At 38.6% G+C, this 12,857-nt stretch overlaps 1 protein-coding gene and 1 pseudogene across 5 annotated transcripts in view; both read right to left on the bottom strand.

Annotated features, from left to right (window-relative positions):
- Window positions 1-3,770: 3,770 nt before the first annotated feature.
- LOC133092963 (elongin-B-like) lies at window positions 3,771-10,642 on the bottom strand (annotated as a pseudogene).
- An 844-nt stretch (window positions 10,643-11,486) lies between these two features.
- ZPLD1 (zona pellucida like domain containing 1) overlaps window positions 11,487-12,857 on the bottom strand; it is a 313,221-nt gene continuing 311,850 nt past the window's right edge. For all 5 annotated transcript variants that reach the window (XM_061193037.1, XM_061193034.1, XM_061193035.1 and 2 more), the window contains 2 exons: window positions 12,323-12,352; window positions 11,487-11,906 (listed from right to left, as the gene is read on the bottom strand). In XM_061193037.1, coding sequence (XP_061049020.1) covers window positions 11,731-11,906; window positions 12,323-12,352 — 206 coding nt within the window. In that variant the 3' untranslated portion in view covers window positions 11,487-11,730. The remainder of the gene's footprint in view (window positions 11,907-12,322; window positions 12,353-12,857) is intronic.

The raw sequence follows: 12,857 nt of genomic DNA, 5'->3' as shown, positions 1-12,857 counted from the left end.
CATTAGGTTTATTGAAATTACAGACAAGCAAATGTTCATGAAAGACAGTGTATTTATGTATTTTTCCCATAGAAATAATGTTGAAATTGAAAGCTGTGTTCTTGGAAAGAGACTTGACATAAAAGCAAGGCTAGCTCAGGCCAGTGATAGCATAAAAAAAGGCATAAAATTCGTCCATATATTTAATAGTAAAATTCTGCTCAGAGTCCAATAAAATGAGCATAAATATCCTATACACACTGATTATACAAGAGGGCACTCTACTCTATAAAGGCTACATGCTGCACATAAGTAAAACTGTTCTATACTATAAAACTACTTAAAATTAATATGCTAGTTATAATAAAGATTAAACATTTAATTAACAATATTTTTGCTTGCCTTCTTAGAAATTTTATGATTTGGATGGACTGGGTCACTTAAATTGCTGTCTAGGGAAGTTTGAAATGACTCTTTTTCTCCTCAATAGATTCCCTGTCTTGACCCACATGATCCCGGCTGTAAGATTCTGAGACTGCTCAGCAGACTATAGCGTAAGAGAAGTAAGCACAGTTAAGAATCCACATGCACTGGCTCCCCTGGAGGAGGTCAACCATCTAAAATTAAAAATCAAACCTGGGTCAGACTTAGATGTGATCTGGGCTGGTGTAAAATTCCATGGGGGAGAAGAGACCCCAAAGAGGAATCTTCCAATACTGGTGACACCTTTGGTCAGGAGCACTGCAGCTCATAATTCTAGTTTATAGCAGGACAGGACCTGGTAGCAACTGATAGTAGAGGCAGAGAAAAGTGCTGTGCACGCTGTCAGGAAAGTGAAGAACAAGTCAGGGATTAGAACTGAAGTCCAGTCATGAGAGGTGACAAATAACAGTAAAGAGTGCAGCCTGATGGACACACAGATGTCCAGGGAGTTCCCAGAGATCCAGAGGCAATGAGTCTGAGAAGTAGCAAGACAAACTTAAGACCCTATCACCACGACCCTGATGGAGAAGGGGCCCCTATTACTGCCAGGTTCCTTGGCTCCAAAATGGATCTGTAGTAACCTGCAGTTCAGCAGCCTGAACCTCTAATGTCATTCAGTGCTCAAAAATCGAGTTCTTGTTTTCAGAGTGTAACTTTGGTGGTAGATAAACATTCTTTCCAACAATAAATTTGGTAATATACAACACATTTACAGTCGTGTCTAGAGCTTTAAGTTTTTGAAAAAGAGGAAAACCTTCTGAATTTGGTCCTTCTACTTACTTATTTCATACTTGTTAAATAGTTTGTTCTTCTCACTCATCTCATCCTACTAAGAGCATGAAGGCTGCTAAAGAAAATACAAATAGGAAGCTGGGGGATGTGTTTGGAAAGGAGGAGCAGTAATCGTACTCCTCTACCTTGACTCTATGTTATTTGGGGAGGTGTTTATGGTTTGATTATATGTGTAAGGTCTTGAGGCTTCTCATTTCAGTTTTTGGAATCTCATTTTATTCACAACACTTTAACATGGATACAGAAAGAATTATTATTATCCCTGTTTTATAGATTAGGAAACTAACTTGGAGTAGAAGTGGTAAATGAAATCTGTCTTCAAAAACCTGAGGCAGAGATCTATCCGTGCTCAAGTCCTTTCACATAGTAGATCTTCAAATATATTTGCTGAATGAATGGGTGAACAGATGATTTTTTTCCACTAAAGTACTATTTTTAAGGCACAAGTAGGATAAGGAAGAAAAGTGAAGTTACAACAGGGCTGAGGAATGAAGTTAACAGTAATAGCTAACATGAATGGCATGCTTACTCTCTGTCAGTCATTTGAGAAGCACCTTACACTCATTTATTCCTTAGAACAACTTGTGAAGGTAAGTAGTAGTATTTTTCACATTGAACACATGAGGAAAACAAAAAACGTATTTCAGAGCTGGGATTCAAACCCAGGTATGCTGACCCACAGTCCATGCTCTTAACCTCCCACCACACTATGTAGAAACAAAATTAAGTCAGAAATCACAATAACGGCCAAGAACAGGTGCAACAGTGAGGAAATCAGGGTAAGTGGAAGCTCTAATATCTACCAAGTGCCAGGCCTTTCCATAGATTATCCCTAGTCCTCAAATTAACCCGAAAAGTTGGTATGAGAATCTTCACTTCATAGATAAGGAAGCTGAAGTTCAAAGAAGCTAAATGACTTCCTCAAGGTCATACAGCTAACAGGTGACAACTGATTCAAATCAAGTCTTTTTGATTCCAAAGCACAGGGTTTTTTTCTATATAGAATATTTCTAGAGACCAAATCTACACAATCTAGACCACAGAAATCTTCCATGTCCTGGAGCATTCTCTGTCCTTAAGGAATATGGTACAGAAGAATTCAGGGATGTTCATGTCTTTGACCAAAGAACCATCTTTCTCGATCTGGAATGTTCATCCCTTCACTAAGCATATAAAATACTAAACATAGATAATAAACAAGGAGAAATGAGGGAGAAAGTACACCACTGCCCAGCCAGGTCAGCTGAATCAGCCCTGGTGATCATAAATGATGGATAAGTGTAACCATTTGGGTCAAAATGCTATACATAATAGAGGATTTCATAATAGAGGTGTAGTTCCAGCTCTAGACACTAGGTAGTATGGCTCCTTCTTTCTGTTTGGGGATATACAGATACTTCCATATATCTATGGTGATCTCTTTTCAGCTTTCTGGAATTGCCTTCAGTCTTATTCCAGAGCAGTGGTTCTCAAACTTTAGCAAGCAGCAGAATCAACTGCAGGGCCTGCTAAACAGAAAATAGGGGGCTCCACCCCCAGAGTTTCTGATTGAGTAGATATGGACTGGGTTCTGAGAAACTGCATTTCTAACAAGTTACTGGGTAAGACGGATGGTGAGGGTCAGGGGATCATACATCCAGGACTAGGGTTCTAGAGTTATTGTAAGTTTCCAATTTATTTCTCTTTACTCCAAACCAACGCCGGCCATAATATATCAGCTCTCAGGAATGAGCAACCTGTTTTACAAGGAATGTGCTCAATTCCTTGACTTCAAGGCCCCCAGGAAGCTCTAGGTACTGATTTGCAGAGCTTCTGCATTTCATAGTCAGTTCCACATTTTCCCAGAGAATAGAAAGCACAAATAAAGATGATATCTAAGATAAAAGTTAAAAACAACAATGCCTACACCTTTGCAATTTATGCACAGGTCCTCAAAACTCAATTTCGTCCTAGATTGTTTAGATTCCCTGGGCTAGCCCTGCATAATCAATATAATCTAGAAAGCTTCACCTAATCAATACTGTAGAACTTGTTCATTTTTCTGCCAATATCAGATAGAAATAAGGTTTTGCTCATGTTTTGCAAATGAGTTTTTTAAAAAATTATTTTCATAACTTCACTGTGAGCCTTAGACTTTTCTAGTTGTCAGAGCTCAGCTAGGGAAAGCTATAACTGACTGTTTCATTTGACAGTTCCTTTGGAACAATTATTTAATGTGAGCATTATTTAAATGTGAGAGGAGAATGCATATATCTTGGTGTGGTTTTATAATTTAGCCTCAACATCTTATCTTCCATTTACATTTAAAACAGCACATTATTCTTTGCTTCTTGGCTTCCATTTAGAGTTAGCACAGAGTTCAGATATTGGGAGAAATCATTTAAACTGAAGAGCGAAACATGATAACACATTTTTCTTTCTTCAGATGGGATTAAGAGAATAACCTCTCTTTTTTTTCTTTTTTGGACACCCAAATATCTTTCAAGGGGGGGAAGGGGCAGTGGGGGGAGGGTCTCTCACTGCACATCTTGTTCATTGGGGCTGCTTCCTGAGTCCTGCGGCTTCATCACATGCAGCATCTCGGGTGGGTTGAAGAAGGGCTCGATGCGCAGGGCCTCAAATGCTTCATCTGCTCAGAAGGCTAGTCCCACATTGGCTGGGGCCTGAGGCCCTGCTGTGTGGCTGGTGAAGCCACACTCGCCCAATGTCTTACCGTCGTCCAGAAACTTGTCGTCCTTGTACAGCCGCTCGCTGCTCGTCCAGCGACCGTCCGAGGATGTCCTCGACGAGGCGCTTCAGCTCCAACACGGTGCTTGACTCCTTGGCGTCCGTGAACATGGCGTTCTCGTGAGGAACCCGTCCCTCACGGCTGCTACTTCTCTCTCTAGACGCTACAAAGCAGCCGCGCTCCGCCCCGTTCCCAGCAACCCGGGCGCTGGCCCCAGCATGCCCCGCGCCAGGGCGGCCCTACCCCGCCCCCTCACGGCTCCGTGATTCTCTTAATCCCATCTAAAGAAAGAAAAGTGTTGATCTTAAGCTGAGGCAAAATGTGATCCCTTTGAACTCTATAGTTGACAATTTAGGAAAAACAACAGTCCTCAAGGCATTATTTCAAACCCTCTGGGTATGTACAAAGTTACTTACACTGGTTGCCATTTTGAGGAAAGATCCCTTTTTGAGGAAAAAATTTAACTTAAAAGAGTTTATCGGGGCTTCCCTGGTGGCGCAGTGGTTGAGAATCTGTCTGCTAATGCAGGGCACACCGGTTCGAGCCCTGGTCTGGGAAGATCCCACATGCCGCGGAGCAACTAGGCCCGTGAGCCACAGCTACTGAGCCTGCGCGTCTGGAGCTTGTGCTCTGCAACAAGAGAGGCCACGATAGTGAGAGGCCCGCGCACCGCGAAGAAGAGTGGCTCACGCTTGCCACAACTAGAGAAAGCCCTCGCACAGAAACGAAGACCCAACACAGCCAAAAATAAATAAAATAAATAAATTAAAAAAAAAAAAAGTTCATGAATTAGCGCAGGAAAGCTGCTACAACCTTCCTCCTCAAACCTGGAGGAATTCGGACCTTATAGCTGTATTTCCAAAGGAGTCCTGACCACCCTTTCCAAGGGATACTGAGTAGGGCATGGAGGGAATACCAAGAGTCTCCAAAGCAATTATCACTGTTCTGATGAGGTGATCGGGTGAGGCGAAAATGCACAGGAAATGGTTATTTGTTTACTTCAAAATATGAGTAGTGTTCAACTAAAGGGGCTGATCTGGAGAATTTCTGTATCTGTTTCATATGCCAGGCAGTGACATTATACTTATTCTGGAAATTGCCTTTATGTACAAATAGCATTCATTACATGCAGCTTTTGTCAACTCTAAAGGGCAAAGGAAAAACAGATTATTAGTAAAATAAAAAAAAAAATAACACTGGTATGTATTTTTTTTCCTCAGGGTGAGAGGGAAAATGCCTAGATGTTGTTTTCAAACATTCCAGCCATCAACTCCAGAGAGCATGGAAGAACATAATTTTCCCTGATGACAATAATGAAGATGATAATGCTTTTCAGCATTTCCCAGAGCGTAAACTCGGTTTGAGTGTGAGCCTGGCTGTGTGACCATAACGAATGCTAGTGATATGGGAAAAACAAATGCACAAATGAAAAACAGTGAGTCAGATAGCTCATTCATTGCTGTCAATAGAATCCAGAGTTCCCCAAATCTGCTTAGTGTCTGCCATTGTATAATCTTAAGTGCATTGCAGACCATTTGCATGTTGAATAAAATGTTAGAATTGCTTTGGAATAAATAAAGCAGTTGCATTTCCACTGTCTCTCAGAAAGGTTTGGATTTTTGTTTTCTTCCTACATGCTCATTAGATTAAGTGCAAAGAATTTTTTTTTTTCAGTAGATGAAATAAAGTTGAGAATTGATGCAATTATGTCAATAATATAGACAAAACACTTTCCTCAACTTCCAAATTACCAGACCACTAAAATTACTTTCTCATTTAAATTATCTGGATACTTTCTCAAAACAAAAAAAAAAAAGGAAAAGGAAAAAGAAAAGAAAACATTCTAGAGCGTAGTAGTATAAGAAGATTAATATCAAAACCAATTATTTTTCCTAAATGACCATAGTTAACTTTTCTATCAGTTTCCTTCATGTCTTTTTTCTGTGTGAGCTCATATTATATATACAGTTCTGTATTCTGCTTTTTTCTTTTCATGTTATAGCATAAGCATTTTCCATTTGGGTAAAGGCTTTTTATAACTGATTTTAGTGTTTACGTATCATTATAGCACAGCAAAGGACCATAATACATCTAAGAATTCTGTATTTGGAAACATTTAAGTGGCATCTAATATTTTTTATTAAAAATAATAGTGATAAACATCCTTGTACATAAATCAATGTATCTCATGTTTTAAAGCTGTGAGTAAATGATGACATGACTTGAGTAACATAGGTTTAAGTCAGATTCTCTGATGATAGCTGGGCATATGGACACCCACAGTACATTTCTGAGACACCCGTGCTGGTAGTGTGATGATGTGACTAAGTTCTGGCAAGTTAAAAATGAGAGAAAGTCTCCTGTGGCAGCTTCCAGGAAATTTCCTTAAACTATTGACGATGTGTTTATGTCCTTTGCCTCTGTTTTTGGACCTTTCTCCATTTTGGATCACAAGACAAGGGCTACAGACCAGGGATGGTGAAGTGTGAAATAAGAGAAATTCTCATTATGGATCCATTGACAAACTGGAAAGAAAGCATTAAAATTTTGATAAATCTTTTAATGAGATAGTGAATCACCCGTGTTCCATATTGCATTTTTGAGAGTGAGGGTGATGCAAAAACTAATTGTGATTTATCTTTATAGAATTTAAGAGAAATAACTGGGTTCAGTTCTCTCTCAGTGGGCATTCTGCCATCTCATTTTATGAACAACAAAATATATGTTAGCAAAACAATAGCTTTTAAAACAAAATCAGTTCCAATCCCCAAGTGGTAAATAATTTCTAAAGTTAGAAAACTACACGCAAAGGGAGAAATGGCTTCAGGACCTGTATAACTTTGAGTCAGAGTTGCGTGAAATTGTCAAACCCAAACTCTCCCAGGATCTTCCAGTGTTAGTTGATTAGCCAAATGATCAGGATTATTCAGTAATAGATTGTGCTTTGGGCATTGCTAATACAGCTATGCTCCTGATGAAAACTAACCTCAACATTTGATCCAAGTTCCCTTTGACTAAACCTCCATATAATGATGTCACTTCTCTTTTCAACATAGAAAATGAAAGGGAAAATTGAGATAATTATGTTGGCAATTTAAGTAAAACAAAAAATATCCAGATACTTGAGGCAAAAGGGAATTAGAGGTTTGAACTATGCAGATAACAATCTGAGTTCTCAATTTCACTTCGCCAAGAATACAAAGCATTTTTTAAATGAAGTTTATTGAACAGAGATTTCCAAATATTGTGTCTAGTACCCAAACCAATTCTCTCCTTGCTATCTCAGCAAAAAGTGGTATTAATCAAGGCAATTTTAGTTCTCCTGTATTATTCACATTTGTAAAAATCAGGCAAGATATTCTCACAAACATGAAAGTATAACTTATATTTATCCAGTTTCCACTTCCTTTGAGTCTCTGGAGGAGACGAGTCACCATCATGAGAAACATGGGTAACAGCTACCAGAGATTTGTTTTTGTCTTCTACCAGTGAACTCATGCCCTCTGAGAAGCTGCCTTACCTCCCAGGGTTCAACACTTGCCTTGTTTCATTTGCCCCCTATTATCTCTGCTTTGCTGTTTTATGCTTTTCACTGCTTCTGGCCTGTTGTCACTGCTGATGACATCACTCACTCCACTCCTTGGCCACCTGCCCCCTCAATACCAACCCTGAAGGATGTAGGTCCAGTCAGTACTTTGATGCCAGGCCTCCTTCTGCCCTGTTTCTCATGATAAGGAGAGATAATTCAGCATAATTTCCAAGCACATCACTGCCCACCCACTCATAGCCCTGTCTTTTCTCTGTTTGATCCATATTTTTAGCTAATATAAAAGAGGACCCTCTGCTCACAAGCCCTTACCTCCAGACATTAAATATTTCAAAGTAATTTCAAGAGGAGATTATCAAATTTTGTAATATTTTTATTTATTCATTCCCTTAATGTGGCTGGGTTCATTAGGGCGTTTTATATTTTAGTAGTGTGACACATAATAATGGTGTGTTTGCAAGTTTACCAACTGTGATGGTTCATTTTGTGTCAACTTGACTGGGCCACGGGTTGCCCAGACATTTGGTCAAACATTATTCTGGGTGTGTCTGTAGGATGTTTCTGGATGAGACCTAACATTTGAATACATGAGTAAAGCAGATTGCCCTCTCTAATGTGAGTGGACCCTGTTTATTCAGTTGAAAATCAGAATAGAACAAAAAGTCTAACTCTCCCATGACTACGAGAAATTCCTCCTGCCTGACTGCCTTTCCAACTGGGACACTGGTTTAGTCCTTCCTTTGGACTAGAACTGAAATAAGAGCTCTTCTGGGGCTTGCGCCTGCTGGCTTTCAGTCCGGAAACACATCACCAGCTCTCCTGTGTCTCCAGCTTGCCCACTGCAGATCTTGGGACTTGTCAGCCTCCATAATAATGAAAGCTAATTCCTTAAAATAAATCTCTTTATATGCATACATCCTATTAGTTCTTTTTCTCTGGGGAACCCTAAGACACCAGCCAATCCTGGTACTTATTTTGTTTACTACCCAAGTATATACTTTCCTAAATTACAGATTTGGATTGTTTTGTATTAAATGTCTCCCCGCTTGTAAATAATTGAGGAACTTCATTTTCAAAAGCAATTGATCTATGGTCAGCTTGCTGTTTTCCTTATAAATATAAAATGAAAGCAAATGTGTGCTAGCCTAATAGCCTCTATCATCTTGACAGAAGGCTCTCCATCCTGTTACAGTTCTCTGCTGCCAAGTGCTCTGAGAATCCTTCAAACTACACCTTGTGTGTGTTCACAAACAAATGTCTCCCATATACTTCTTCTCCTGCTCTTTTCTCACTTCTAGAAGTTCACTGCCTTACATTTTCCACAGCTAACAATGCCCCTTCGTGGACCATCATGTCTGTGATGCTCCCAAAGCTAAGTGCCAATACTTGAGGACCCAGACTGGTACTCAGTTCTGTAAGATTGGATTCCCCCTGAGTGAGGAAAAGGATTTTTCCTCAACTCTTTGTCATATTCCAAAACAAGGGGTGGCAGCCAGATCCTGACGGAACTGTCATGAGAGACTATGCAACTCTGGGCAGAAGCTGAGCTCCTGTCTTTCCAGTTTTTACTTTCCCCTCAAAGTTTTAAAAATCGTAGGCTCAGTTTTAGTCAGAGCTCAGACGCAAGGTAAAGTACTTCTTTACCCTCAGCTGATCTCATGAATATGCTCCCAACACAGGGCTGCGGAAGTTCAGCGTGGAGAGGGCAGTCTTCATCTAGCCTAGAGCTACTGCCCTTCCCTGTTGCATTAGGCAGCTTATTTTAAGTTTAACCTTTCTTAATGTTTGTGAAAGTAGGAATAGAATGGTGAGAGTAGGATGGAGATATATCTTAAAAACAAAAAAAAAAATAAAAAACAAACAAAAAAATCACTGTTTTAAAGATATCACTTAATTATTTTATTGAACAATCATCTTTTACATGTCATCAGACCTTACCCCTGAAGTGCAAAAAACAGTTTGAGGTATTAAAACTGAAGGAACATTTGCACATATTTTGTAAGGTTTTCACACTATAGTAACTGGAATATTCAGTATAACTAAATACTACATATAACTGCAGGTTTACAAGAACAACGCTATTTAAAGCAAACCTGGTTTGTCTCATTATAGCTTTGGACATCCCACTTATGTTATAAAGGTGGCAAAAAATAATATGAGATTTAAGTTGCTTGCAAACTGATATGTGCATTATTCAGTTTTAGAAAATGGTGTATAGAATTTAACGGGTTAATAGCTGAAACAGTAACTATCCCCAAAGCACAAAAATCAAACTGATAAACCAGTTTCAATGATATAATGTCCTATTCACAGGATTTAATCCTTGGATCAATGGCAATTCACTTAAAGTATCTGAAATAGATTTACCAGAATATTTCAGTACTATCCCTGTACATGGAGGGTCACATAAGTAGCATGGTCCATATTTTTTTCTGTAAGATTTCCCCCTTTAAATTAGTAAATAAATTGCTAACACTGATAAAGTTCAGAATCGTCACTTCAAAGTTATTTTGAAGTAACGTGAGGAAGAAGACATTGGCTTTTTAAGTATTTGTTAGACTCTGTTATATTGAAGAAATTATCAGGAGACTTTTCAGATCCCATTTCCCTCTGACTGTCTATACCTTGAAAGAGAAAGTTGAGGCAATTATATAGCTAATTAGAGTAATATAAATACTTTCTTCTGAACTATTCAGGCAAATTAGAGAAAAGGTATTTTTTTGATTTGATGATTGATTTAATTATTAACATCAGAGCATAGATACTTCATTTGAAACAAATCTAAGCTTGCATACTGATTTGCATGTAGTATAGTAAAATTAAGTCCTGAATAATAGGTCACAAATGTTGAATAACAATTAGTCTCTACAGCAATTTCTACAGTTATAAACAGCACTTCTAGTAGCTGCACATGCTAGGTTCTGGTGTTTGTCATTGAATTGTTTTATTTGTTCCATTGTGTAGATAGATTGAACAAAGGGAAGCTTGATTTTTTGGTAAGAATATAGGCTTAAAACTTGGCTTTTTAAAATTTTTTGCAAAACTGATAAAAAATAAAATGCTTCTTGCAGTTTACTATTAGAGGAAAATACTGTTTCTTCCATGGCATTCATGACGCCTTAAAGGAGACACCTGCAAAAGTAGTCCTCCTCCAGACTATATGTTTTGTCTACATCAGAAATTTGTAAGAAAAGCGACATTTTTTTCATGGAGACTCCAGCAAAATTCTGCAAAAACATTTAACCTGTTTCCTCGTTCTTCTAGGGAAAAAAACGGAACTTAGGTTTTTAAAAACCCACATAGGAATGCTATGCTTGTGTGTGGGGACAATGTCCTCTCCCACAACTACTGTTTGTTTTCCCACGTAATGGTTCCTGAATTAAGAAGAATCTTTGCAGTCTGGAAGCACAGCTGCAGCAGCAGCTGAGTGGTTTACTTGGGCGCAGAGGGAACACGTGTTGATGTTCTCACTTGAACCAGGAGAAAACTGATCACAGATTCTTCTATCAAATGAATAATGACTTAGTGTCAGTATCCTTTAGAGGCTAACGACTATTTTTAGTGTTTGCTACACAAATGGATGCTCCCTCCAGGTTAGGATACAATACCCAAGAGTTGTATTTTTTTTTTCAAATGAATGTTTTCAGACACGGAAATCAGCCAAAAACATAGGAGGTCATAGAATGAGAAATTAAATCTCAGGTGTCCAAATTGGCTGGTCCAATTAAAACCTATCCCCAAGCTGCACTTATCTGGAACAAAACAAAAAGCAACTTTCATTTCAGGACCACATATGCAAATCTAAGTGCCATCACAATGGCTTTGAATGCTTAGGGGATAAAATGCAACAAATTTATTTTTTTTCCTATGGTCACCTTTTATCTATAAAACCAATAACCAAAAGAAAATTGAAATGAAATGAAATAATGACGGATCCTATAAGATCTAAGTCCTGAATGTTGTTTGCTTATTCTCAGTATACCCACGGGTGCCATACAAACAGGGCTGACCACAAATGTAAGTGACAAGAGCAATATTATCAAAATTCTCTCACTATCGTCATGCTAACAAGCTACACTGAAATCTATCAAACCTACAAATATCAAATGCTGGCTGGCATTCAATTCAGATAGAACAGTGACTGCAGTCACACACTGTAGAGTCAGTGAAGCCTTCTCCCGAGAGCAGGGGCCTGTGACAGTCAGTCAAAGACTGGGTTTCGTATGCCATTCAGTACCAAACTGGTGGGTGCCTTCCTGTGTAGAAGGGCCAGTGAGCACAGGAGGAGGGAAAAGCTCATGACTCCCAGAATGACCATTCCTGATATCAGTGCACTGGTGATGGCGTTCAGCTGGAAATGAGGTTCGTTTGGAGAACCTGCAAGTAATAAACACACACAGTGGAAAGGTCCAGTATCAGATTTAACTCACCTTATCCCAATTTAAACCTGCAAAGCATCTGTCATCAGTATCTTGTAGAATAACAGCATGAGACAATTATGCTACAATTTATTTGACTATAATTCAATTCAATACCCAAAGGATTGTATGGTTTAGAGGCCTGGTATCCCCCGGGCAGCCAAAAACAGTCATCTATAAAATGCTCTAAAAATTGACCAACAGGTTGCATATGAGTTCAGAAATCCTCAGTGAACTGTTATTTAAAATATAACAAGCTTGTTAAACCAGAGCTCATTATTTTTAGTTGATTACAGTTTTGTAACTAATCACCAAAAAATACTTAACACTTTAAAAAATTATACTTTAATTTTCAATATATGTTAATTATCTTACCAAGCTGTGAATTGTTGGTTGGAGTCTCATCTGGGGGGAAGAAAATAAAAAGAAAAGCAATATTGTGTCTCCAAATATTTATCTATGTCTGTTATAATTCTATAATTACTTTTTACCTATATGTCCCCTCACCTTCACCCACAAGCTCCCTGGGAAAGGCAATAACGAAAGTCCCGCTAAACCGTCTGCTTTCTCATTTCCTGTTCCGTGTGTCCAAGATTTCATCATCTATCTATTCCTCCAAGCCCACACCCTGCTACTGCCCTGGGCATACAAATAAAATCGTAAAACATACTGCGCTGTATTCTTCCCTGCTGACTTTGCTTCATCATTATCTCTCCAGTCAGGTTAGTGGGGGCAGTAATTGTTAACAGCTATTACATTTTTTAGAGCCCTATAACCTGCCATTTATTATTCTGTTATAGAGAAACATTCATTATTTAGTGCCACTCTATTTTAAGTGATGCCAATTTGCCCATTATAATCTGCAAAAAACATCAAGTTCCAAGAAAATAAATTCGTACTTAATAACTAA

Source organism: Eubalaena glacialis, chromosome 6 (genome assembly GCF_028564815.1).
Source record: "Eubalaena glacialis isolate mEubGla1 chromosome 6, mEubGla1.1.hap2.+ XY, whole genome shotgun sequence".
Classification (NCBI taxonomy): Eukaryota; Metazoa; Chordata; class Mammalia; order Artiodactyla; family Balaenidae; genus Eubalaena; species Eubalaena glacialis.
The sequence above is the reverse complement of the archived record's forward strand: the minus strand, read 5'-3'. Positions and strand labels throughout refer to the sequence as shown.